The sequence below is a fragment of the Delphinus delphis genome, chromosome 1 (assembly GCF_949987515.2).
Source record: "Delphinus delphis chromosome 1, mDelDel1.2, whole genome shotgun sequence".
NCBI lineage: Eukaryota > Metazoa > Chordata > Mammalia > Artiodactyla > Delphinidae > Delphinus > Delphinus delphis.
Window position 1 is genome coordinate 148,353,048 of NC_082683.1, and position 25,502 is coordinate 148,378,549.

Below are 25,502 nucleotides of genomic sequence, written 5' to 3' on the forward strand. Positions count from 1 at the left end.
GGCAGAGCCCACGGAAGGAGGAGGGAGGAGGGGGGGCAGGCCGGCAGCTGCTTGAAATTGATTGCTCTTGTAGTTTAGTTTATACCATGGGCCCTCTCCGCGCTGCCCGGGTGGCGACCTTTAGATAATAAAGGGAATTCTGGGAGATTTCTGACAGGCCCGTGACATATGGGGCAGGTCTGCAGGGTCAGGCGGTGTATCTCCCTGCTCCCGGCCCCAGGGTAATGAATCTTGTTTTGACTTGGCCAAGCCAACCCAGCCAGCACCCCAGAAAGGAGCCCAGCCCCTCCCCCTGCAACCCTTCAAATAAGCGCCTGTCTTTGGAACCCTTCATAATTCAGGGAGACAACTCCAAACTTTTATAGCCTGTGAGAGGAGAAGACAAACACTGGATGTTTTGCTAAGGCCCTGGGAGAGCTGGTGTGGTTTCCAGGGCTTGAGCAGAGCCCACTGGGAGACCTGGGGAAAAAAAGCTACCAGAAAACCCTCCCTGATGTGAAGAGGCAGTGGTCCCTGGACAGGCCAGAGAAGGAGCTGGGGTGGGAATGGAGGGCGATGGCTCCCTGGGAGTCACAGAATATCCCCTGTGTCCTTGGGGTCTGGCAGGTGACACATGGACTCTTCTGGGCAGCAGGAGGAGGGGGCAGGGAGGCAAAATGGATAGGAACTCTGCAGGCCAAGCACGAGAGGTGAGAGGCTGGCAAAACACAGTTCTAGTCCCACCGGGGCCAGAGCTGGGAGAGGCAGAACAAGTGCATTCTCGGGGCCACTGTGTTTAGCTGGGTGAAAGGGGAAGCATGTTTTGCTGCCTTTGGTTCTCACAGAGATGTTGAGAGATCTACATCTCGAAGTGTGTTGGCCCTGTGATGGCTTCTACCCAACCCCTCGCCACAAACACCCGTTTCTTTCAAGGAACAATTCCCAAGCCAAGATGGTGGAATGCATCACTCCTCCCAGCTACATTAGTTTGCTAGGGCTGCTGTCACCAAGTACCACCAACTGGGTGGCTTAAACACCAGGAGTTAATTGCCTCACAGTCTGGAGGCCAGAAGTCCAGGTGTGGTTCCTTCTCATGGTTGTGAGGGAAGGGTCTGTCCCAGGCCTCTCTCCTTAGCTTGCAGATGGCCATCTTCTCCTTGTGTCTCTTCACATGTCTTCCCTCCATGCCTATCTGTCTCTGTGTCCAAATGTCCCCTTTTTATAAAGACACTGGTACATTTGGGTTAGGGCCCACCCTAATTATCTCATATTAATTTAATTACCTCTATAAAGACCCTGTCTCCAAATACAGCCATGCTCTGAGGTTGCAGGGCTTAAGGCTTCAACATATGAATTTGGAGGGTGCATGAGAGCGGGAGTGCCTTGCCCACCGTGCCATCTGAGACACAGAGACCCCATCTCTGTCATGCACTCATGTGGGATGCAAGGGCCTTGCTTCCACCATCTGCCTGAGCAGAAAGCCACACACAGTGGCTTGGTCAGCAGCCCTCTCACCGCCTGGAATATGAGTTCTTCCCTTACTGCTGATCAATGTTAGGGCCTCCCCAAATTTCCTTCACTTAGTCCTTGGTTATTGGAGATTAGATCTGATTTATCCACCTGTGGGAAAAAAAATTGCATGGAAGGACAAGCAGGGAATCTCCCTTCTCATGGTGAGGGAAGTGACTGGGTAGCTGTTGTTACCAAAAGTTGCCTGGACATACCGTGGGGGGATGCGGGAGGGGTGGGGAGCATTGTATCGTCTATTGCACTTTCTCAGGAAAGATGCCAAGAGGCCATGTAGGCAGAGGCCCATTTTCCTTCTCTTTCGCCCCTCACCTCCCTTCCATCTCGCTCTGGGGCGAGGTGTAGCCACTTAGCTTCGCATAACAGCACTGAGTCTGGGGGAAAAAATGACATTCGATTAATGAAACAAACGCAGCTGGTATAGCAGTGACATCTAAATTGTTCCTTTGGTCCCGTTATTTTCTGTAGGAAATTCTCCCTCTGCCCACCCCCCCCTCCTCTTTTCCCTTTAAATCGCGTGCATAAAATACGCTAATAACAATCTTGGTGTCTGTGCCTGAGTGACAGCTGAAATAAGAAAAAGACTAATCGTACCTCCTGCAGCCCTGTCACATGGAGATTAAACGAGTCTCTCTCCCACCCCCTGCCTCCCCACCACCACCTCTCTCTCCCAATCTCTCCCCTCTCTCTGGTCTCTTCTCAGTGAGCATCATGGGCATTTGAATAATATATTATAGACGCCATCAGGGTGACAGTGGGGGAAAAAATCAGCTCAAACCCATGATTACTCCTTCCATCTAATAATTATTTAAATACCAGATAACTCCTTTCACTCTAATTGAGGCCTTCCAGCTGTCGGTGTTACCCGCGGCCTCTGCGCTTGCCCTGGCATTCACCTTGTGCTACTCAACGTGCCTGGACTACCTCTGAGGTCGCTGTTCGACAGAGTGACACTTGGAATGTTCATGTACAACCCCAAAGATGACACTATGACGGGTCCTTCAAGATCGTTCCATCCACAGGGGATGAGCCAGGGCCCCAGCCTTGTGCATTTAGACATTTTATCCTCATAGACTTTAATTCATAGAAATCCTATACCAAAGGCAGCCTCTTTGGGTCACTGGGACCAATCCCCTGCTTCTCAGTAAACATATTCCTCAACAGCTGTCAGGAAAATTCAATGTCAGAAAATTCCATAATCTCCTTGGCAGGATGCCCCAGGGATCCTCTCTAGATAGGATGTCCCCCTGGATATCTCACTCTAGTCCCTTCGGCTGCATTTCTAAGTCTTTGAGAAAAAGAAAGTGCCTGTGCTTGGATAACATCTGACCTGTCTATGGGGTTGTCTACAACCCAGAGGCATATGGTACAGGACACCTTAGCCCCCAAGTCACAGTATAGGTGCCATTCTTGTGTGTGACAACTGCCTGGACCTGCCTGGCCTGGAGGAGGTCATCCCCCCAACACAGAAGGGAGCCATTCTGGTGTCCCTTTCACTCCCCTGCCCCTTAATCCGCTCATCCTTGAGTCTGCCCTGCACACCACCTCCCTGTCCAGGCCCAGTCCCAGGCTCACTTCTGCCCATCAGGGGGCCACCACGATCAAAAGGCACCTTCTTTCCCCAAAACAGGGCACCCTCGAGGCAGAACATAACTGACTCCCTGAACTCTTTTGCCTACAGCAGAGGAAGCAATGGACCTTTGGTCACAAGGTCTAGGTTCTGATGGAAGCCTGTCCCTGAGTCATGTTGGGTCACCTTGGACAATCTGTTTTCTTTCCATAGGCCTCAGTTTTCTTCATTTAAAAAAAAAAGAAGTGGACTGGAGTAATTTTACAGTCTGCTTCAGTGCTGGACTTGAATTCCTGCTTTAAAGGTGCCACTAATTAGAAGGGAAAGCTGGGGGAGAAGAAGGACCTTTCCCTGCCCTGGGAGAGGGAAGAGGTTGGGGTGAAGCCCAGGAACAGGTGCTAACTCCTCTGACTTCACAGCGCTCATTTTTTGTTTGTTTGTTTAATTGAAGTATAGTTGATGTACAATATTGTGTTAATTTCAGGTGTATGGCAAAGAGATTCAGTTTTATATATATATATATATATATATATATACTTTTTCAGATTCCTTTCCATTATAGGTTATTACAAGATATTGAATATTGTCCCCTGTGTTTTACAGTAAATCCTATTTTATATATATTAGTACTGTGTATCTGTTAATCCCATACTCCTAATTTGTCCTTCTTCCCCTCCCTTTTCCCTTTAGTAACCATAAATGTGTTTTCTATGTCTGTTTTGTATATGGATTGATTTATTTTTTAGATTCCACATATAAGTGATATCATGTACTATTTGTCTTTCTCTGTCTGACTTACTTCACTTAGTGTGATATTCCCTAGGTCCACCCACATTGCTGCAAGTGGCAATATTTCATTCTTCTTTATGGCTGAGTAATATTCCATTGTATATATATACCACATCTTCTTTATCCATTCATCTGTTGATGGACACTTGGGTTGCTTCCATGTCTTGGCTATTGTAAATAGTACACAGCCCTCATTCTCATACTTACCATTTGGATCCTGGCTATGTGAGCCACCTAGTAGGTGCGGTTGTATTAATAGGCATGTTTTACTGTTATTGTTATGAAAACTGTCACAGCCAAAATGGTGCTGGTGATGACAGTGCAGGTGGTGGTGATAATGATGGTGACAGTGATGATAGAATGATGGAGGATACTGATGATGGAAGAGCTACAGATGGGTCCAAGAGTGGGAGCTCTACCATCATGAACTTTTACTCAGTTTAGCAAAATTGTATCCTGATCCTAACTCCTCTTCCTACCTCCTCCTCCTTCCTTTTGCAATAAGGGAGGCCAAGTAAGCATAGAGGCATATTCCCCCAGATCTCCTAAAAAAGGCCACAGGGCGGGTCACAGGGAGGAAAGACTCTGGCACTGAGCTGAGCTGGAAATGCCTAATTGTCGTTTCTCCTGCTCTGCCCCTGTTGCCTACAGCAGCTGATCAGGAAGGTATTAGATGCCTTCACTAGCTGTCACCAACACCTGCCTCCTGAATCCTGATCGGGGAGATGGTGTCACCAGGCCCTCCAAATAAAATATTTAGTGACACTTGCTTCCCAAAGAGGAAAGCGTGGCCTCTTCTTGGCATCAGGAATGCTTTGCGTGCTTCGCTGATAGGGCGAGCATCCCGGGGCAGCACGTCCTGGTTGGAGACTTGGGGTGGGGGAGAGGGAAACTGGTAGGAGGACAGCCACTTGGCAAGTCTGGCTCTTGAGAATGCATGTGACACAGTGACTTCATGAACTAGACGGAGAGAGGAGAAGGGACAGGAAGGAGGCATCGTTGAGAAAACCCCTGAGGTTGACACTAGCAGAAAACTGGGGTTAGGAGGAAATGCTAGGTCTACAGAGTCATAGGTGTGTGTTCACTGGCTTCTACAAAAGTCATTCTAAGACCGACCACGGAATGGGTGGAAATCAAGAGCTGGGAATATTGAGAAATAAATTATTACTGATAAAGGCTAATGTATCTTGAACACTTATAACAGACCAGGCATTGTTCTAAGTGCTTTATATGTATTAAAGGACTTCAACATAATAATCCTATGAGGTAGATGCTAGTGCTAATCTCATTATATATAAATAGTGAGATAGCATCAGAGAATGGCTAAGTACCCTGACCAAGTTGACACAGCTATTATTGCCTCTGAATCCAAGCATCTAAGTTCAGAGCTCATGAGTCTAACCATTACACCACATTGCCTCTCGTCAGAGGTTCAGAGGTGGGTGCCCTTCCCCCTTACTCCAAATTCAGACGGGAGGCTTGATCCTTGCCAGCTGGGCCCTGCTTTGGAAGAGCTACCTGATAGCATCAGCCTTGGCCTGGAAAGCCAGGGGCTCTCAACTTGCTGTTGAAGTCAGTTGTCTTTGTGAATTCCAAGGTGGAATGCAAGCCTCCTCTGCCACCCCTGCACTGCAAGAGACCACGTCTCCTCTTGACCCTGACGCACTAGTGCCTACTGCTCCCAAGTGGGTGATCTTTGAGTGCCATGGAATGAATCTGTGTGGCCGGTCACCAGGAGCAGTCTGTCCCAGGGTAGATGCTGATTGAGGGGTGAGAGGAGAGTAGCCCAATTATTGGTCTGTTGAGAACTCTGAACTTCACCAGCCTTACCCAGTAGGACAAAAGAACCTCAGCTGCCATTGCAGTCATAGACTCTGGAAGCTGAAGCAGACAAGTCTCAAGGTATCATTTTGTCTGAATGAAGAAATCTTAAGAACTGGTTAATTCTAACATCCTTGATGTTAAGATCAAGAAATAGGCTCAGGTCGATGCTAGACCGGTCTAAAGCTATACAACTCATGGGTGACACAGGCAGGATATGAATCCGGGGCTCGCCGAGTCCCTCACTCTTCCTCCTGCCCCATGACTGCATACCTTCTAGCCACCAGGCCAATTTTGCCATTCATACTTGAACTCTCAGGATCCTGTACCTCCGCCGGGCTCCCTGCAGGCTGCAGAGAGGCTGTGTTGGGACCTGTGCAGTAGTGTGCTAGAGACGATCACCTTGGATCTATCCCCCTTCCTCTGACTCATGCTTCCCAGTCTGTGCCCCTTCACTGGGCCAGGGAGGGGGATCAGAGGTCTGCCCACAGCGTTCATTCCCCTGGAAAGGAAGAATACGAGCAAAAAGAGAAGTCAGGAGGTCTGGCGGGATTCCTGAAGTGCAGTCTCCTGGGGAGGCTTCAGTGATAATAATAACTCCATAAGTTAAGCATTCACTGAGTGCCAGCTCCCATGCTAAGAGGTTTCCCCGCGTTATCTCATTTACTCTATGACAACTCGAGGGGCTGGTGCTGTAATTATCCCATCCTACCAGAAAAGGGGGATGAGACTGGACTTGCCCAAGGTCCCAAATTTCTTCCCCAATTCTGCCTAACAACAAAAGCCACTCACTGTTTATTCAAACCGTGTCTCTGGAGGATATCGGGCAGGGAGGTGAGATAGTTGATCTTAACCTCACAATCGTGTCCTTTGGTGTCACCTCTTCTACTGGGACCTTTTCCCTCCAGCCATGGGCTAAGCATGTATGTGCATATGTACGTTCTGGGGGAGGTGGGGTGCACTGCCCACAAACTCGATGCCAGGGTGTCTCACAGAGCACTGTCTAAAAGGCACAGCCCAAGCGCATCAGTGGTGATGATTAGAATCCTCACGGCTCCTCGGGGACACACAGCCCTCCACCTGTAGGCAAAGGAGCTCTCCTACCCAGAGACAGGGGCATGCACAGCCCGGCCTCCTGCCGTTCCCTGTCCAGCTGGAGAATGTGAGCATTCTGTTATTTCCTTTCCACGGCTCCTCTTGAGGAATTCACGTCCTGCTACTGGCCCCAGGACATAGCTAAAAATAACCTCCAAACCGAAAGCTCTGTCTGTCGGGAGGCTTTGCCGGTGAGCACGTGGGGCCGGAAGGGCTGTGTCAGAGTCTCTGAGGTCAGCCTGGGCCTCATGCCGCTGTCGCCTCCCTCTTTCCAAGGAAGCCCGGGACCTGATGAGTCACACCAGAACAACACCCCGGTGAGGCCCGGTTGGAGGAGAGCCGTCAGGTGGGGCCTCCCTCTGGCACCGTGATGGCTGTCAGGCATGGGAGGCACAGTTGAGGAGGACGAGGGAGAGTTTCTAAAGACACAGAGCGAAAGCCATGGGGATGCTGCCGATGGCATCTGTGTTAATTCCAGCCCAGTCTAGCCAGGTTGGGGGCGAAGGGACACAGGACTCTCCTAAGCCGCCTTGGAGCACATTCTTAATCCTTGGCTTGAGTGTTTCCACTCCTGCTGCCTCATTGCCCAGAGTTCTGTCTGGACTTGTCCGAGGAAGTTGTCAGACACTCCATCCAGCTGGAGAAAAGATCCCTCTGCTAGACAGCCTGCTGCCCACTGCTGCCGCCACTGCCACCGCTGTCCCTCCCTCTCCATAGAAGTCAGGAGCAGCGCTGGCAGAGTGATGGGACAGGCTCCGCTCTCTACCCTCTGCCTGGGAGTCTAGAGAAGCTCTCGCAGGAACACCACCTTGCCCCTCTGGGCAGCTTCCTTGGAATAAGGAGGAAAAGCTGTGCAGCCTGGGGCTTGGGAGGGCAGAGAGGGAGGAAAGAAGTCGGGGCAGGGGACTGATGAGGCTGGGGCAGGCAGCCTGAGGTCGGCCACACGGAGCCTTAAACAATCACAAGGCCCCGGCAGTGGCTACAGTGAGCCTGACCTTCAACTTGCCTCCCTTTGCTCCTCTCCACATCTCCCAAACCCGGAACCCTTGCCCAGGTGGCTGAGACTGGACTCAGCCAGCCAGTCCCCGTGATTAAGGAGGCCACCTCCCCCTGTGCTCCACCTGCAGAGAAGCAGAAGTGGAAGCAATTTCCCCAGGACCTGGCACCCCACTTACTGGGGAGGCAGTGGCTGATGCCCTCCTGTCCCAAGGAGGAGGGGTGGGGGGTTGTCCGCCCTTCTCCCTGGGGCTCTGCAGGCTCCTGAACAGCACCTGTGGGGATCCCAGTCCCACCTCACACTCTGAACGAGTTTTAACCGCTAATGATCAGGGATTCTTCTTTCTAGAGAGGACGAGGTCAAGGGGCAGCGAGAGGCACTGTGATTCAGGATGACCAGCTCTCCTCCTTCCCTACAGGGGACAGAGCATGAAAGAGGAAGGAAGCCAGCAGGGTGAGGGGCTGGAAGTCTGAAATAAGAAAGAATTTTATTTGTGATATCAGACTCGGAATAGCTGCCTGGGAGAGCCTGGGAGAGGACCTTGCTGACCAGCTTTCACAAGACAGGAGAGATTTCCACTGGACTGGGAGAGAACAGGAGGACAGACCCAGCGACTGGGTGGGGAAGTCCGGCTTTAGTTCCGACACCAGGATCAACTGGCTGGGTGAACTCAGCCGTTTAACCTCTCTGAGAGATAAAAACGATATCTGAAGAGGACAGAAATAGAGATGCTTTGTAAAGTTATTAAAAAAAAATGCATTTTACAGCGTAAAGGCTGGAGACCAAAATAGATAATAGGATTCCCTGAACATCCCGAAGAGGGAGAAAGTATGTTAAAAATAGAAAAACTGAAATACAGAAGAAAGAGCCTCACAGAGCTAGTCGGCACTGGGACCTGGGTCAAGCAGTCCTGTTCACTCCTCCAGGGATTTATTTTCCATCTGACCCCTCTGCCTTGTGTTTTCCAGAACCATGTAAGGGCCAAGCCAGGAAGGCGGAGTACGCGAGCGCTCACAGGCTCTGTCTCCTGGTCCCCGCCCGGCTCAGAATGGAACAGAGGAGGCCCTGGCCGCGGGCTGCAGAGGTGGACGGCTGGCCTGTGGTCCTGCTCTCCGCCGTCTGCGTGCTGCTGGCACCCCCGGCGGCCGGCATGCCCCAGTTCAGCACCTTCCACTCCGAGAACCGGGACTGGACCTTCAACCACTTGACGGTGCACCGCGGGACGGGGGCAGTGTACGTGGGGGCCATCAACCGCGTGTACAAGCTGACGGGCAACCTGACCATCCAGGTGGCTCACAAGACGGGGCCGGAGGAGGACAACAAGTCCTGCTACCCGCCGCTCATCGTTCAGCCCTGCAGCGAGGTGCTCACGCTTACCAACAACGTCAACAAGCTGCTCATCATCGACTACTCCGAGAACCGGCTGCTGGCCTGCGGCAGCCTGTACCAAGGGGTCTGCAAGCTGCTGCGGCTGGACGACCTCTTCATCCTGGTGGAGCCGTCCCACAAGAAGGAGCACTACCTGTCCAGCGTCAACAAGACGGGGACGATGTACGGGGTGATCGTGCGCTCCGAGGGCGAGGACGGCAAGCTCTTCATCGGCACTGCTGTGGACGGCAAGCAGGACTATTTTCCCACCCTGTCCAGCCGCAAGCTGCCCCGCGACCCCGAGTCCTCCGCCATGCTCGACTACGAGCTCCACAGCGACTTCGTCTCCTCACTCATCAAGATCCCGTCCGACACCCTGGCCCTGGTCGCCCACTTTGACATCTTCTACATCTATGGCTTCGCCAGCGGGGGCTTCGTCTACTTCCTCACCGTCCAGCCTGAGACCCCCGAGGGCGTGGCCATCAACTCGGCCGGAGACCTCTTCTACACCTCGCGCATCGTGAGGCTCTGCAAGGACGACCCCAAGTTCCACTCCTACGTGTCCCTGCCCTTCGGCTGCACGCGGGCCGGGGTGGAATATCGCCTCCTGCAGGCTGCTTACCTCGCCAAGCCCGGGGACTCGCTGGCCCAGGCCTTCAACATCAGCGGCCAGGACGACGTGCTCTTCGCCATCTTCTCCAAAGGGCAGAAGCAGTATCACCACCCGCCGGATGACTCCGCCCTCTGTGCCTTCCCCATCCGGGCCATCAACTTGCAGATCAAAGAGCGCTTGCAGTCCTGCTACCAGGGCGAGGGCAACCTGGAGCTCAACTGGCTGCTGGGGAAGGACGTGCAGTGCACCAAGGCGGTAAGGAGGGCCCACCTGCTCTACCCCTGATGCGGCATCTGGCATTGCACACCCCTTTGCACACCCTGCCCGCAGACCACCACGGCCTGAAATGAGAGAGGTGCTCAGGCTCACGTTACCAGGTGGTCCCCATAATACAGAGTCTGAGGATACCAGACACTTGAGGCATGTTTGCTGATGCGCGGAGTCATTACCAATGTATAATCAAGGGCCTCTACGCCACCAGCCACTGTTGTAAGCACCCCGGGCTTCAGAGGTGAACCATACAACACAGCTACTTGCCCTCGTGGAGCTTTCATTAGTGAGGCAAGACAGATTAATACATAAAATATGTCGTCTCTCAAGTGATGACAACTGCTGTAGGGAAAAATAAAGCACAGAAGTGGGGAGAGGCAGTACCCACGAGGATTGGTGCATTGAGAAAGCAGCATTTGAGCAAAGAATGAGGAAAGTAAGCTATGCAGGTATCTGGGAAAGCATTCCAGAGAGAGGGAGGGAGTAGCTCTTGCAGAGAATGCAGGGCATGCCTGGAGAGCGTGAAGAGCGAGGAGGCCACTACAGCTGGACCCGAGCATGTGGCAGAAAGAGCGGTTGGAGATGAGCCAGTCAGAGGTAACACACACCAGATCCTGTACATACAGGGCCCTGTAGGCCACTGTACAGCCAAGTGAAGGAGTAAAGTAGGCAGGTAGATATGTGAGCTGGAGGAGCGAGAAGGGAGTTGAGCTTGACTGATAATTTGAAAACTGGGGAAAAAGGAGAAGAAAGGGAGCTTGGGGTCCAGACCTGAGGATGGCAGAGACAAGAAAGTCAGTGGAAAGCACTGTCCTGTCAGAGGGTCAAGATGCTGCCATCTAGGTGGTTACCGTGATCCACCCATTAGTCCGTCCATCCATCTACCCATCCCTCTATCCATCCATTCATCCCTCCCTCCAGCCATCCACTTAACAAGAAGGTATTGAAGATCTCCCAAGTGCCCAGCTGGGGATGCAAACATAAAAAGACATGATCACAACTTTCAGATATCTCGTAATCTAATGGGAGAAAGAGTAAAAGAAAAAATAGCTGGCAGTGTAATATAGTACCTAAGAGTTCGGGATTCAGAGTTCAAATTCTATCTGTGTGACTTCCTGGCTTCAGGAGTAACTTAATATCTCTCCATTATCGTCTGTGAAATGGGAATCATAATGCCTACCGCATGGGATGATCAGATACTATGTGGCAAGATTAACACCATGCCTGGCGTGTTAGGTTGAGCATTATTAGTTAACTGTTACGCATGTGACAAGTGCTAAGATAGATTTCTGTGCAGAGTGCTGTGGACACTGGATCGGCAGCCTGGGGAACAACCTGAGACCAAGTGACCCATACGACTGCCTTCTGAGCACCCTAAATGGAGGGTGTCTGCTACCGGGACCAAACACCTCTTCTTAAAGCAAAAGACAAATCAGGCCTAGGGTTTGCTTCTGTTCCTACCGTCAGCCTCTTGGTACAATAGGCTAGTAGTTAAGGCCCTAGGCTTGGAATTCCAAGAGATTTGTATTTAAAAATCAGTCCTACCATTTAAAGCTGTGTGACTTTAGGCAAGTTATGTACCTGATCTGAGCTGTATTTTTTTTCATTTTTAAAAGAGAAATAATAGTAGCCTCTTTTTATGGGGATCAAATGGAGCAAGTATGTATGAGCACAATACCTGGCCCATAATAAGCATGCAATAAAGGACAGCTATAATTATTAATATTAATTATTATAGAACCAGTTATTTGCTGTTATTTTACCTTTATAAAATGAGGAGTTTGAGCTAGATATTCTCCGAAGTTCTTTACAGTCCTGAAATTCTATAACCTCTGGCCCCAACCAATCAAGACAAGTGGAGAGGAAATGCAAGGGTTAAGTCCTTGCAGAGTCCAGCCTGGTTCCCACTGCCCAGAGGCGGCCCTTGTCAGAAGGAAACTGCTGATTCCTGCCTGCTGCTGAGCCAGAGGGAAGAGGAAGAGCCGACACCCTTGTGGGGCTCCATTGGCTTGCAGAGAGACAAGCCCGGGCTAGTAACCACAGAGCAGCAGAGGCACTGGGAGAGAGGTGACAGCAGGTGGGATCAGGACCTCAGAGAGAACAGCCCCTCACTCACCACCCCCTCCCTTCATCATCACTCTTCGGCTGCGGCCTTGATAGTGGAGGTGGAGGTGGGGCTGCAACAGGAGGGGCCCCTTAAAGTCCTTATAATCTAAGGAGTCCCAGACCTGGGGACCCAGAGACATTTTGGTGGCCTCAGAGGGCGTTAGGGAGGAGTGAGGGTAGCTGACGTCCCGGGGCTTAATTTTAACGTGATCTCTGGACTAACATGGAGCTCTCAGATGAAGGATTTGAGCTCTGTTCCAGAAGAGAAATGAGGAAGGGGAGCGTCACCCATTGAATAACAGTTATTGTCCTAAAGGCTGTGCTGGGCAATTTAAGAGTTACCTCACTTGATCCTCAATATGACCCTATAAAGCAAGGATTTTCATCCCCCATTTGACAGATGGAAAAACAAAGACACAAAAACTAAGTACATTGGTTGCACCCATACAACCATAAATGATACAGCAGGGATTTGAATTCAGTTTAGCCCATATGACCTCTGAGTCCAAACTCTTTGCATTTAGCCGTGCTGCTTCTAAGGAAAGCCATACACCAGGCTCTCCCTTTCAGAGCAAAAGTAAAGGGACAGCAGGTGTTTGGGAATATCTGACAATTTAGAGACGAGAAAAGGAAATGCCAGCCAATCCCAGGGGCTTAGGCTCAGAACAAACCGTTTCCGTCACAGTCTGGTGATTCTAGAGTCAGGAGGGATGTAGAGAAATTCAAAATCACTGGCAAGTTTTTGGCTTCTGTCATCATTTCTCAGAAGCTGGCTTAGGTTATGCCTGAGCCCAGGCTCTGCAACCTTAGCGGTCCCTGGAGAGAGTGGGAAAGAAACTGAAGCCATGAAATCAAGAACTTTCAGAGCTGAAAGGAAGCTTGACGATTACCTGGTCTAATCCTTTCCCTTTACAGATGAGAGCATTCAGACTCAAAGTGGGTATGTGGTATATCAAGATAACATAGCTGGCTAGTGGTAGAGACAGGACTACAATCTAGATTTCCTGATTCTTTATCAGGACACTTGTGCCTCTGGTGTAGGGATGAGAAAGAGAAGTAGAAAATGTAAAAAGTGGTAGCTGATTCCTCTGACCTACCTTTCTAGGGAGCCTGAAATTTCCATCATTGGCTCCAGGGATGTGCTGGTGAATCTTAAATGGATGGCTATATGCAGGCAATGGTAGTAGTAGGGAAGGAGTTGGGGTGGGAGGATCTTGATTAGAAGCATTTGCCAATTTCCGTGGTGTAAATACTCCCACCATGGATAATTTCAAGCCACCAGTGTGATGTCACTGAATGCAGAGATAGATGTACAGGCATTCCTCATAAGCTGGCTCTACTATACCATTGCTTCACTCCCTGCCTGAGAAGCTTATCCCTTCTGCCGTGTGGAGCGCCATATAATCCAGAATTCAAGGTCATCCTTAACCCAAAAGTTAGTTTTCTTTCCTAAAGAATAAACACACACACACACACACACACACACACACACACACACAAGGGTAGCACCGCCACTCAGTTGTAGGAGCAGTAGCTCTCTACAAAACACCAAGGAATCACAAGACATGAGCCTCTGTTCTCTTTGGATTTGAACAGGGAATGAAAGAGAAGTCCCTGGTTTACCCAAAAAAATCCCATTTAGCTTATAAATCAGTTCTTCCAAGGAAATGAAGCTGTCAGGGAACGACACACCAGCCCGCGCTTTCCTGGTGTGGGTGAGAGGAGAAGGGTGATGGGAACAGGTCTCTCCATGATGCTTTCTGTGCTTCCCACGACCGTCACTTCCTTCCTCCTCGAGGATGCCTTTCCAGACCCAGGAGGAACAGCTGCCACAGGGCTCAGGGCTCTTTCTGGCCCAGAGTCTGCGACCTTTGCCCACAGGATTCCCTGTTGTGCAATCAAGTGGGATGTTTTGGAGGATCCGTCATAGCCCAGCCCCAGGCTAGACAGTGTGCAGAGAATGCAGCCCCCTCGCAGCCCCTGTCCTCAGGAAGCATGCAGTCTTTTTTTTTTAACTGAATGAGATCTTAGAAATCATCAATTTAACAGTCCCCAAAGAGGCTGTTACTGATCAAAGTTCACATAGAAGAAGAGCAGAGACTGGAATTCTTTCTGTCCAGCTATTTTTCCACTTGCTCAAGGTGCAATGTCTTTTCAAGGTGCCCTAGTCTCTTCTGAGAGAGAAGAGACTTTAATTTTTTTAAAAAAAATTTATTCAATGACAGATATTCTTTATACAAGCATACCTCCACTCCCTGCAAAAGGCTGCTAACAAGAAGACCATCTCCCCCAGAATCTACCGAAACATCACTGACGACCTCTAACGGACAGTGATGAGAATCATTGTACAACTTAACGAATCTCTTCGCACGTGTTATTTCCTTTTCTCCCCAGTGATTCTCTCACAAAGGTGGGCAGGTAGTGTGACACCTGAAGAAACTGAGATTCACGTAGATGAAGTAACTTTTCCAAAGTATAAGGCACTGTTCAATATTAAGATAACCCTTTTTAATATATCCCCAGTGTGGGATGTGGTGAATAATGGAATGACTGAAAATTCCTTATGCCCGAAGGCAGGCTTTTGCAGTCCAGGAAACAAATAAGGAGTGCCACCAGGCTGGTAGGAATCCTGTGATGTTGCCTCTAGACTGAATCTCCACTGTCTAAATAGAAAGACCGCCACAAATGGCGTGGTCCACAGGGACACGTAAATGACCAGGAAATGAGTTTGAGCAATCAGCTTTGCAACCTGTCGCAGGTTGTCTTGGCAGAAAAGTGAGTGGGTGATAGCAGGTGAGGGAGAAGAAAGCTGTCTGGTTTCCCAGGAGTCAGTGCGGGGTTCATGGGTCAGCCGTGAGATGTTTGTGTGTGCAGTGTGTGTTAGGCCCCTGAACTCCATGCCTGAATTTCTCGGAGGCCTGGTGTCCTGGGGCTGGTGGCCACGGTGGGTGGGCTGGTGAGGATCAACGCGGCCCTGCCTCCGCTGCTACTCACCCCAGGTCCCTCCCCTTCTCTCCAGCCGGTGCCCATCGATGACAACTTCTGTGGACTGGACATCAACCAGCCGCTTGGAGGCTCAATTCCAGTGGAGGGCCTGACCCTGTACACCACCAGCCGGGACCGCATGACCTCGGTGGCGTCCTATGTTTACAACGGCTACAGCGTGGTGTTTGTGGGTACAAAGAGCGGCAAGCTGAAAAAGGTAAGAGTCCGTGAGACTGGACGCCCGCTGCTGTTCAGCTTCTCGGCTGAGAGCCTCTGCTAGAAGGCTGCTGTGGATGGAGATTTAACTAGAGGCAACTCAGTTTTCTTGGGGCAGGAACAGGTAGAGTGGGGAGGGTTGGTAGGGGTTAATTTGTGCCTTATCTTCTAGCTGCTTCCTCTACCCACTGGTCAGTGAGTGTCTTGGTAATGTAAACATATTTCAATATTGACCAAACTCCAAGGAATTAGGAAGGTGCATCTGTCTAGAGGAGGAAAAAAAAAAAGTCTTCAAATCAAGTAGAATTTTTTGATTATCTATATTATGAATTTTTTGATTTTTTGATTATATTATGAATCACCCACATCATAAATCCCTCCCCACAGTCTACAGAGGTGATTGTACTCATCAAAAGTCTTTGTTGAGTCCAGAGCAGCTGCTTGAAGCACATTATGGGTCTCACTTCTCAGCCGATGGTGGTGCCTCTCTGGGATGGTATATGGTGCCTGGATAAGGGACTGTTCTCCTGTCTTCCCTCTTCCTGCAATCGCAGTCTCTTCCCCGCCCCTCCTCCCTCACCCCCAAGACCTGAGCTGACAGGAGGAAGTAGGCGTCTTATCCTGTGCCTGCTCTGAGCACCTCTGCCCATGGGAGGGCACGGGCCGTCTGGGGCTGGCAGCACGGGAAGCCTCCTGCGCGGCGGGCTGAAGCCGGAAGCTTGTACCTGCTTGTCTAGCACTTAAGGTGTAGAGACGGAGCACAGTCTGGTTTATCATGTGGAATTACAGCAGCCACGTTCTTTCCAGTCCCTGCTAATCCCTTTTTCCCAAGCTCACCCTCCTGCCACCTTTCCCTAGTCCCAGCACCTGTGGATCAAGACACAGGCCAGACCTCACCGCATCTCACCCTTTGATGCTGACATCAGCCCTGTGGCTCTTTCCTCCTAATCCAGTTACAGCCTCAGGAGAGATGCTGTTTGGGAATGTAGAAGGAGGGTGGCAGGGAGGGAGGCTGAGGAAGAATTTCCGTGTTCTGCTTGTTCTGAGTTGCTGCCAAAGGAGGTGAGAAAAACTGGTCTGGGTTGATGTGGAGATGCCTTCTTTCTCATGATGCCAGAGCCCTTTAACCCTTTCCTCACTCTGTGGAGAGGTGCCCACCTGTACCTGTCCTGTGCCCTCCACTTGGCCTGGGACTGTGGGCCCTGGCTTGGTTTCAGGTATGGGAGAGAGGATGAGTGTGGTCCCGGCGTTTGCTTTCCCAGAAGTGGAGAGGGGAGGAGTTGACCTTCTGAGATTCCACTAAGATTTAAAAGTAGTGTACTCTAGAAAAGAGCCTGAAATAGGATAGATATATATATGTGTATATATACATATATATATATATACACACATATATATATATATATATATATATATATATATCTTGAATCACTTTGCTGTACACCTGAAACTGACGCAACATTGTAAATCGACTCTACTTCAATTTTTAAAAAGTGGTATATTCTGCGGCTTCCCTGGTGGCGCGGTGGTTGAGAGGCTGCCTGCTGATGCAGGGGCAGGGGTTCGTGCCCCGGTCCAGGAAGATCCCACATGCCGCGGAGCGGCTGGGCCCGTGAGCCATGGCCGCTGGGCCTGCGCGTCCGGAGCCTGTGCTCTGCGGCGGGAGAGGCCACAGCGGTGAGGCCGGTGTACCACAAAAAAAAAAAAAAAAGTGGTATATTCTATCAAGACAGGGTTCAACCTGGACTCCTGAGGCTGGCTACTTTCCTGCAGGGTTATCTATACAGCTGGGTAGATTGTGACTTGCCCAGGGACTTTGGGCCGAGGTGCCGATGGGAGTTGAAATCCAATCTGAACTCTCCTTGTCAAGCCATACACCCTAGGGTATAAACGTACCCCCAGAGGAGCTCCTGGAGCTGACTCATCTGCCCATAAATACCACCTGTTTCTCAGTTGCACAAAGGCTCTGGAAGGCCAGCAGGAGCCACAGCTAAGCTAGTGCTCAGCATTTTCTCCTCTCCTTCCTGCACCTTCAGTCACTGTTCTGGATCATTCCTGTGATTCTGTCTCCTTTATTCTCTTGAAAGTTCTGTTAAAGGCAGGGGTCATGCCTTTGTTCATATCTATTTCCTTCTTTCTGCCTCATCCTTTCACCAAGTGTTCCCACCTGGGATGGGCCTCAAAACTGTCTCGAAAAAGAAAACCATTCTCTAAGGAACCTTAGAGACCATCTAGCCCAATACTAGCGTTATTTGGCAGGAAAATTGAGGCCCAGAGAAGAAAAGTGACTCGTCCAAGCTTAGAGATGAAGACAAGTTGCCTCTTGTCCTGACATCCGAGTTGACACCTGTTTTACTTAAAGAAGCAGCCACGGAACCCCGGGGGTGGAGGCTGAGAACAGCCTTCGGGTTCAGGCTTGCTACAGGGTTAAGCCAGGGCCTAGGGCCTCCATTCTCTTCATCCCTGGATCTGAGTTAGGGAATTAATGTTTGCCAAATGGGTGGACGAGGACTGAATAAAGGAAGAACCACCCAGCCAGGCTCAAAGGGCCCTGGGCTGACCTTCCCATATCTCTCTTTTCAAGCCACACACTCAAGGTAGCCAAGTTCTCTTAGCCCTGTTGGAACCCCAGCAGACAAGTTGCTAGGGGGGCAAGTCAGAGGATTCAAGGGGGAGGCTGGGGCATGGCTGCCCACAGCTTGTTCGGACCTGCAGTTGTCTGTTCCTTCTCACTCTTCACTTCGATGTTCTTTAGTTGTTTCTATGAGCTCATAATACCCCTCCTTCTCCTCTGGGCGACTCACCCTTCCTTTCCACCCACACGCCTTTGAGGCACCTGATACTAAAGTCGGGCTCCCACTGGCCTCCCATTTACCCAGAGAAACGGCCCATGAGGAATTTATGGAATGTCCCCAGGAAACTCTGCCATGGTCCAGGCCGCATAGCTCTTTCAACACAGGAAGGAAAAAAAAAAAAACTAGCCAAGAGTTTGGAGAGGGGAGGGAAGCAGGGTGCGTCAGGACCACTCACTTCTTCCCTGCCTAACCAGGTGTCTGTCAGACTGTGCGGCCTCCGTCCATGGCAGCCCATAGGACAGGATGTCCCCGAGTGGGGACGATTAGAGGAAGCAGAGACTGCCTAGAAGTGGCAGGACCACGAGGTGTTGTTCTGTGCTGTGTCACATACTTGCTCATACCTGCCCTCTGCTCTCCAGGCAGAGAACAGTGCAGACGAGGCCACCGCCTTCTGAGTCACAAACATGCAGAGGGAACAGGCAGAATAAGGACGAGACCTCAGAACCAAGAGGCGTAACACTTGCCTAGACTAAGGTCCAGGGCATCAGAGGTGATAAGAAGACAGGCCAGGATTCACCACAGGGATGGAACAATTCCAGAGAAATCAGCTGCCACAGTGTGATTAACCTGGAGGGCTTCATGGAGGAGGAAGCTTACTAAGATTTGCTCTGAGACTGAATGAGACAGACAAAGTGATGAGTTGGGGATGGGAGAGAAGGGCCCTCTAGACCTTGGGTGCCGCACTGAGAAGATGCAGAGCACGTGCCAGCAAGGTCTAGAGTGCGCAGAGGGGCTTGGAGGACTTGGCGAGGTGGAAGCCAAGGCGTAGAGTACTGTGAGGCTCAAGTCCTAGAGGATCAAGTGAAAAGGATCTTGGGACTTTCGCTGACCTTGTGAGCCAACTGTGTGATCCACAAAGTTAATTAGTCTTCACCACACTAACAGAAGGTCATGAAAAGTGGAGGCCCCACGTCCCACGGGAGATAACATTGTAAGAGGGCGTAAGCCAACCAAAGAGCCAGGTCAACAAGGCCTGCAAGGATGCGGGAGCCATGCTGTACGGAGAATACTTTTAAAAGGATGTTAACCTAAGGGAAGAAGTGGAAGGGAGGAGACGAAACAGCTTTCTTCACAGACTGTGATTTACTGAGCACTTATTATGTGTCAGGTGATATTCTAAGAGCTTGATATCTACTAACTAATCTTTATACAACTCGATGGGGTAGGTGCTCTTGTCACCTCCATTTTGCTGATGAGGAAATAGAGGCCAGAAAAGGTAAAGAAATGCGTCCAAGAGCCACATGGCAGGTAAATGGCAGAGCCAGGGTTTGAACCTTGATCGTCTGGTTTCACAATCATGCTTCTCCATTGAGCTGTGCAAGGTGAATTAAGCTTATTCAGTGTGGCCCCAGAGGGCAGAAGAGGGCCAACAGCTAGGAGTTCCGGTAAAATAGTTTTCCACCTAATAGGAGGAAGAAGCTTCTTGCAGCCAAACTGTCCCATAATGGAAAGAGTTGACTCAAGCGGGAATGAGCTCCCAGTCAGTGGAAATACTGAAGCAGAGACTAGGTGGTCACCGATCAGGGAAGCTGTGGAGAGGCACCTGCACCAAGCACATGACCTTCCCACTTATGCCGCCCCTATTTCTCTGACTCCCTCAGTAGGGGTGGGAGATAACAGAGGGCAGAGAAGGGGAGCAGAGCGCGGAAGGCCAAGGCACCCTGGGGGTGGGCTTTGAAGTCACAGCTGGGTTCACGCTGGCCCTGGGTGTGTAGCAGAAAGCCCCTGAGGGTCAGCGGGGAGGTGCTTGGCCCAGACAGGGCAAGGCAGGACCCAGAGGATGAGGGCAGGCAGGCCTGGGGCAAGAGGCAGGGGAGGGAAAGCAGGGCCTCCTGGGGCTGGGCACGGCTGACTGTGCCGACATCCCTCCTGGCCAAGGGCAGGCGGTGGGAGTCCACCTAAGAGATGCCCGGAGCTAATAGCAAAGCACACGAGGAAGAGTAGTGGCAACAGGGACTACAGACTCATTTAACACGACTTCCCAGGTTGAAGGGAGGGGTCCAGGAGACAGGTCGTGGGGCCCGAGCTGAGAGGGCAGAAGATGCTGGGACCGGGAAGCAGGACTCTCTAGGGTTTGGGACAAAGTCCCATTGGTTCCTCCCCTCCATTTGCAGCTGCTAAAACTTCTGCCTCAGCCCCGGCTTCCCATTTCTTCAGGCCTCCTCTGGCCCCTCGACCCCAGGGCCTCACAGCAGCAGGAGGTGCTGGCTCGCTGTTCTCTCCCGCAACCCTGCCACCGGAAGCCTCTCCTGATGCCCAAGGCCCGGTGACATGTCCCTCACCTCGCCCCTTCCAGCACCGTGACTAGCGCCCTCCTCAGACCCCCTGCCGCTTTGCTCCGATAGCATCTGGTGCGGGAGCAGCTGCAGAATAAGGGGTCCACTTCTCTTGAGACTCACGGGTCCTGGAGGACAGGGGCCCTCTTTTCCACATATGTCACCCATCCCCACAGCCAGACCCAGTGTCTCTCACACATCAGTTGCTCATGAAATTTATCTCAAATGTACCTCCTCCAGGCCAGAGACCTACTTGCACGCGTTGGAAGAGAACCAGACACCAAGAGTGACTCCTGTTGATGTGGCTGGTTTGCAAAGGAAGGAAGTTAGGATGTGGTGGATAGGTCTGCAGGGGAGGGGGAGGGTTGGAGGGTGGCCGTGGGATGAGGGGTCTAGGAAACAAGAGAACTGCTGGGACAGGAAAAGAGCCTGTTTTCTGGTTAACAGTGTTTGGAAGAGGGTGGGGTAGTGCTCTCAGCAATGCTGACCAAGCTGGGAGGAAGGAGCCACGTTTACACTATTGCCCGTAGATCCCAGGAGAGCATGGCCAGCTATCTGCCTCACCTGCATCAGAGGCAGTTTTGCCTTCAGCCGAGAGGCAGGTACAGAGGCCCAGGCAACCCCTTCCCTGCCACCCCTGCCAGGAGTATCAGACTCCTGGACATTTTTGCAAATCCACAGAGACTTAGCCTTTTCAAGGTCTGGGGAGGGCCGGGCCTCTTTTGCCACCACCTTCTTTCCCATTAGCTAAGGCAGCCACCAGAATGCTTGTGAAATGCTTGAGGAAAATCCTTTCTGCCTTTCCCTATGGGACATACCAACCCAAGGTCTCCAGTCCGCAGCTCACAGGAAACCCTGCCGACGTCCCGTCCCATTCTTATTCTTCTCTTTGTAAGCTCACAAACGGTTTACTGAGCCAGGCCAGGAAAACTGTGAGCCTCTCGCAGTAGCAGCTTAGGCACTGGAAAGAATCCACTGGGAGCACTAAAGTATTAACTCTCCCAGGCCCTGGGGTTATTGCTCAGTTACTTGATAACACTATTTATGAGATATCTTTCCACGGTCCTTTCCATCCTCCACAAATACTTCAGCTAAGTATGGCGATGGTTCCCTGCATCTCCACTCCATTTTACAGATGTGGAAAACTGAGCCACCGGGATGTTAAATGAAATATCTTGTCCAAGGTTACATGGCCGATCCATTGGCAAAATTGACATTGGCATTTATACTTCCTCCCAAAACATGCACGGAAGTTCCTAACCTGCTACTTGGCTCCCTTGTGGGGTGGAGTTGTCTTGGCGGACGGAAAGCCAAGTTGGGTGAAAAGCTGAGAAACATACCTTTCTCGCTGTGCCAACACCACCGAACAATAGCCACTCATTCCTCGGAATGGAAATGATTCACTCGTCTCTCATTGTGAACCTTGGATTGAGTAAACAGCCAGGGCTGTGGGTCTCATTCTAGGAGACCTAGCGGATTTCTTGGGACCTGTGACCGCTGAGCTAATGTTCTGTGTCCCTGACGCATCTCAGCAGCTCTGGGGGCTGGGGTAGTGGGCAGCAGATGCCCTCTCCCCCTGCCCCAGAGCCTGTGCAGAGGAGGTGGGCTGGTGGCTCAGAACTCACCACCACATCCCCAGTAATGACTTTGGCTCCCTGCCCAGGCTCCTGCCGCCAAACTCGCTGTTTGTTTTGTTGTTTTATAGGCCTCTTGGGTCCCAAGAACTGGTCTTCTGGAACCTGGGAAAGGCAGCATTTGGCTGGCACAGGGAAGGGGGCATATTTACAGAATCCTTCCAAACCTCCTCCCCTGACCACCACATCCCCCTGCTCGACCATGACAGGTGGAGAGAGAGGGTGTGGGTTTCTATCCAGAGCCCCAGCTGACCCCAGGGAAGAGCCCCTGATCTCCCAGAGTCATTCTGAAAGGGAGAAACTAAAGATGCGTTTATTTTTTGCACCTTTTGTGCGGCTCCTGTGTGCTTCAATCTTGGATAATCCCGGCGTGAGGAGTCAGGCTGTGTGCTCGGCGTGGTGCTTTGCACTCCGAGAGGGAGCCCTTTGGAGCTCGGGGCTTTATCTCAGGGCAGGTGAAGCACAGGCATAATGCTTCAAGCTCACAGAATCCAGGTGACCCAAATAGGCTCTGTAGAATGTTTAAGAAGCCAAAGTGCTAATGTTTACAGAGCAGTCATCTTTAGGAAAATACAGACCGCATAGATGCACATCCTTTTAGGTCACTGAGCCTTGCCTGCTTATGGTTACAAAGCATGGACATATATCTTGAGGTTGGACAGGACCTCCAAAGGCCAGCTGGTGCTGTCCTCTTGTCTTCAGGTAGGAACCTATTTGCATAACAGAGAGCATATGAGCTTACAGGATGCAGTTCTGACTCCAGTCTACTAGCTGTGTGACCTCTGAGCTTCAGTTTCCTCATGTGTAAAACGAAGACAGTTATAATACCTGCCGCATGAGATTGTAATGAGGATTAAATGAAATCATTCATTCTTGAACGAAAATGTATTGAATACCTACTCTGCGCCATTTGCTTGGTATACAGTAGTAAACAAAACTGTCAACATCGCCTGCCCTAGTGAAGATTATACCTTAATGTGGAAAGAAAATAATGAGAACGCACAATATACAGTATATTTAGAAGATGATAAGTGCTAATGAAAAAAATAGAGCATAATGAAATCATTTATGTAAAGTGGGGTGCTGAGCTTATATGCATTTAAATATCACTACTGTTGTTACTTAACTTGTGAGCCTCAATTTTTTTCTTCTGTGGAGTGGGTAGTAATAAACACTTTGCATAGTTGTTGGAAGGACTAAGTGAAATCATGTATGAAAAGTTCTTACTATGGTGCTTGGCAACAAAAGTGCTTTCCATTATTATTACCAACATCTTGGAGGCTTCCCCCGAAGCCCGCTTCTTCTCTGGCTCCCTGGGGGAGTGGAGCTGTCAGATCAGCCTCTTTTTTAGTGACATGTTTGCAAGGTCAGATGGAGGAAGAGAATCCTGCCCCTTGCCCCCAGCCCTGTGTCATGGGAAAAAAAATACTTGGAAGGCTAGACCAGCTGGGCCGAACTAATCTAATCCTGCTGGACACCGACATCCAGCTGCATTAGTCACCAGTGAGAGCTTTCCGAGTCCCATATCACCAAACAATAGGTACTGACCCCTCCTCAGGGCCGGGCTGGGGGAAGTGGTGGTTCGGCTCTTATGGCTTTGCAGAATTAACTAAAACGGGGCCAGTCTCTGCCCTTTGCATGTTCCCAAGCCAACCATGATATCCTAGGGCTACACAACTCCACCTTCAATGAACTGTGTGATCTTGGGCAGACCTTAGTGTCATCAACTGGTCCACCGATGCTACCTTGCAAGATTGCTATGCATGTCAGACTTGGGGGATATGAAGTACCTAATATAGAGCCCAGTGTGTAGCAGATGCTTAATAAATGGTAGCTATTGCTGCTATTACCATAATTGCTGTAAGTGTGACTCTACTAGTGTTACTGCTACCACTCCTACACCATTACCATCCTTTTCTAAGGACCCAGATTCCCTTGGTTTCCATTAGCTCACTAATCCCATAGCATTTAGGATAAACAGGAAGGATTGAGATATTTCTCTGCTCCGTGACAGATGGTGATACTGAAATTCACAGAGATTATGGATTATTATGGATTGCTTAGGGTCCCAGGGTAAATCAAGGGAAGATTGGAATCAGAGCTACAAATATTTCAGGTGGCAATGGTGCAGCACACACCTCACCTGTATACAGTCACCTGTATAGTCCAACAATGATGAAGCTAAAAGCTTGCAGCTACTTGAACTTCTCTTTCCTTCCTGTTATCATGTGTCCTTCTGTCCAGAGAAGCAGGAGATATATGGAGATGCAAGGTGCTGAAGGTCACCCTGAGTTTCTGTCCTTTAAGTTTCTTCCTGGGATTCTGTTCCTCTCCTGGCCTCAGCCTCCAGAAAGGTTTCTAGGCTTCAAGATGGGGCACAAGTTTAGGAGCTGGTGCCTCTGGAATTGTCCCAATCAGCCATCATTCTCCAAAACCTCACTGGATTTCAAAGGCTACTGACACCAGCTGGGCGTCCCCACCTAACCTGGAAGGGGCAATAGTATTAACAGCCTTTAGTAGCAAATCAGGAATTCTTACACTTCTGTGTTTAGGGGTGGATGAGAGTGCAGCCAAGGAAGGAGAAGAGGCCATGGAGTCTGGACCCTGCAAAGGGGTCAGCCCCACCCCCCAGGGGGAAGGTGGACTCCATCACACAAGGTCAGGAATGTTCCCCTGATTTTATAACTGGAAAGGCCCTCAGAAAAGTAGTCCAGCCAACAGACTTTGGGCAGGTGAGATGTTTATTGTTCTGTTTTGTGGATGAGACAGCTGAGGCCTAGAAAGGTTAAGGGATCTGCACAAAATCACCCAGGTCCTTAGCAACAGAAGCAAGATAAAATCCAGGTTTTTAGACTTTACTTTTGGGGCCCTTCTCTCTGTATCATATGGAAGAACGTTCCCTCTGCACAAAACCTCAGGCTGACCTCTGCCTTTCCCTAGCATGCAAGCATTCCCTAAGCAGACCCTAAAATTGGTCTGGGGATCGTTCTCTCCAGGGCAAGAGTCTAGCTGAACTTCCTATCCCAGGCCTGGCCACGCAGCCTTGCTCTGGGGTGCCCAGCATCGCCGAGCCCTCACTGTACGTGACTTGAGGATCTTTCTAGAGCCTGGCCAGCAAGGAGGTCTGCTTACCCACAAAATGCTTGCCTTGGGGTTAAGAAGTTCTGACAAGTCAGAAGAACACTGAATTGGGAACCTCAGGTTTTACATATGAGTCCTTTTTCTAGGCATGCGGCTTTATTTATTTATTTATTTTGCAGGGAGTAGGCCTATTATAACTTAGACACTCACTATGTGCTAAGCCCTGAGCTACGTACTTTTTTAGTTAAACCTCACAATACCCTTGTAAGGTAAGGATTAATATTACATCCGTTTTCCATATGAGCAGACTGAAGCCCAAC

At 50.4% G+C, this 25,502-nt stretch overlaps 1 protein-coding gene across 1 annotated transcript in view; it reads left to right on the forward strand.

Moving 5' to 3' along the window:
- The window catches only part of PLXNA2 (plexin A2), a 216,884-nt gene that overhangs the window by 16,893 nt on the left and 174,489 nt on the right, over positions 1 to 25,502 (forward strand). The window contains exons 2-3 of the mRNA XM_059995382.1: positions 8,747 to 10,014; positions 15,155 to 15,337. Of these exons, the coding sequence (XP_059851365.1) occupies positions 8,827 to 10,014; positions 15,155 to 15,337 (1,371 nt within the window). The 5' untranslated portion in view covers positions 8,747 to 8,826. The remainder of the gene's footprint in view (positions 1 to 8,746; positions 10,015 to 15,154; positions 15,338 to 25,502) is intronic.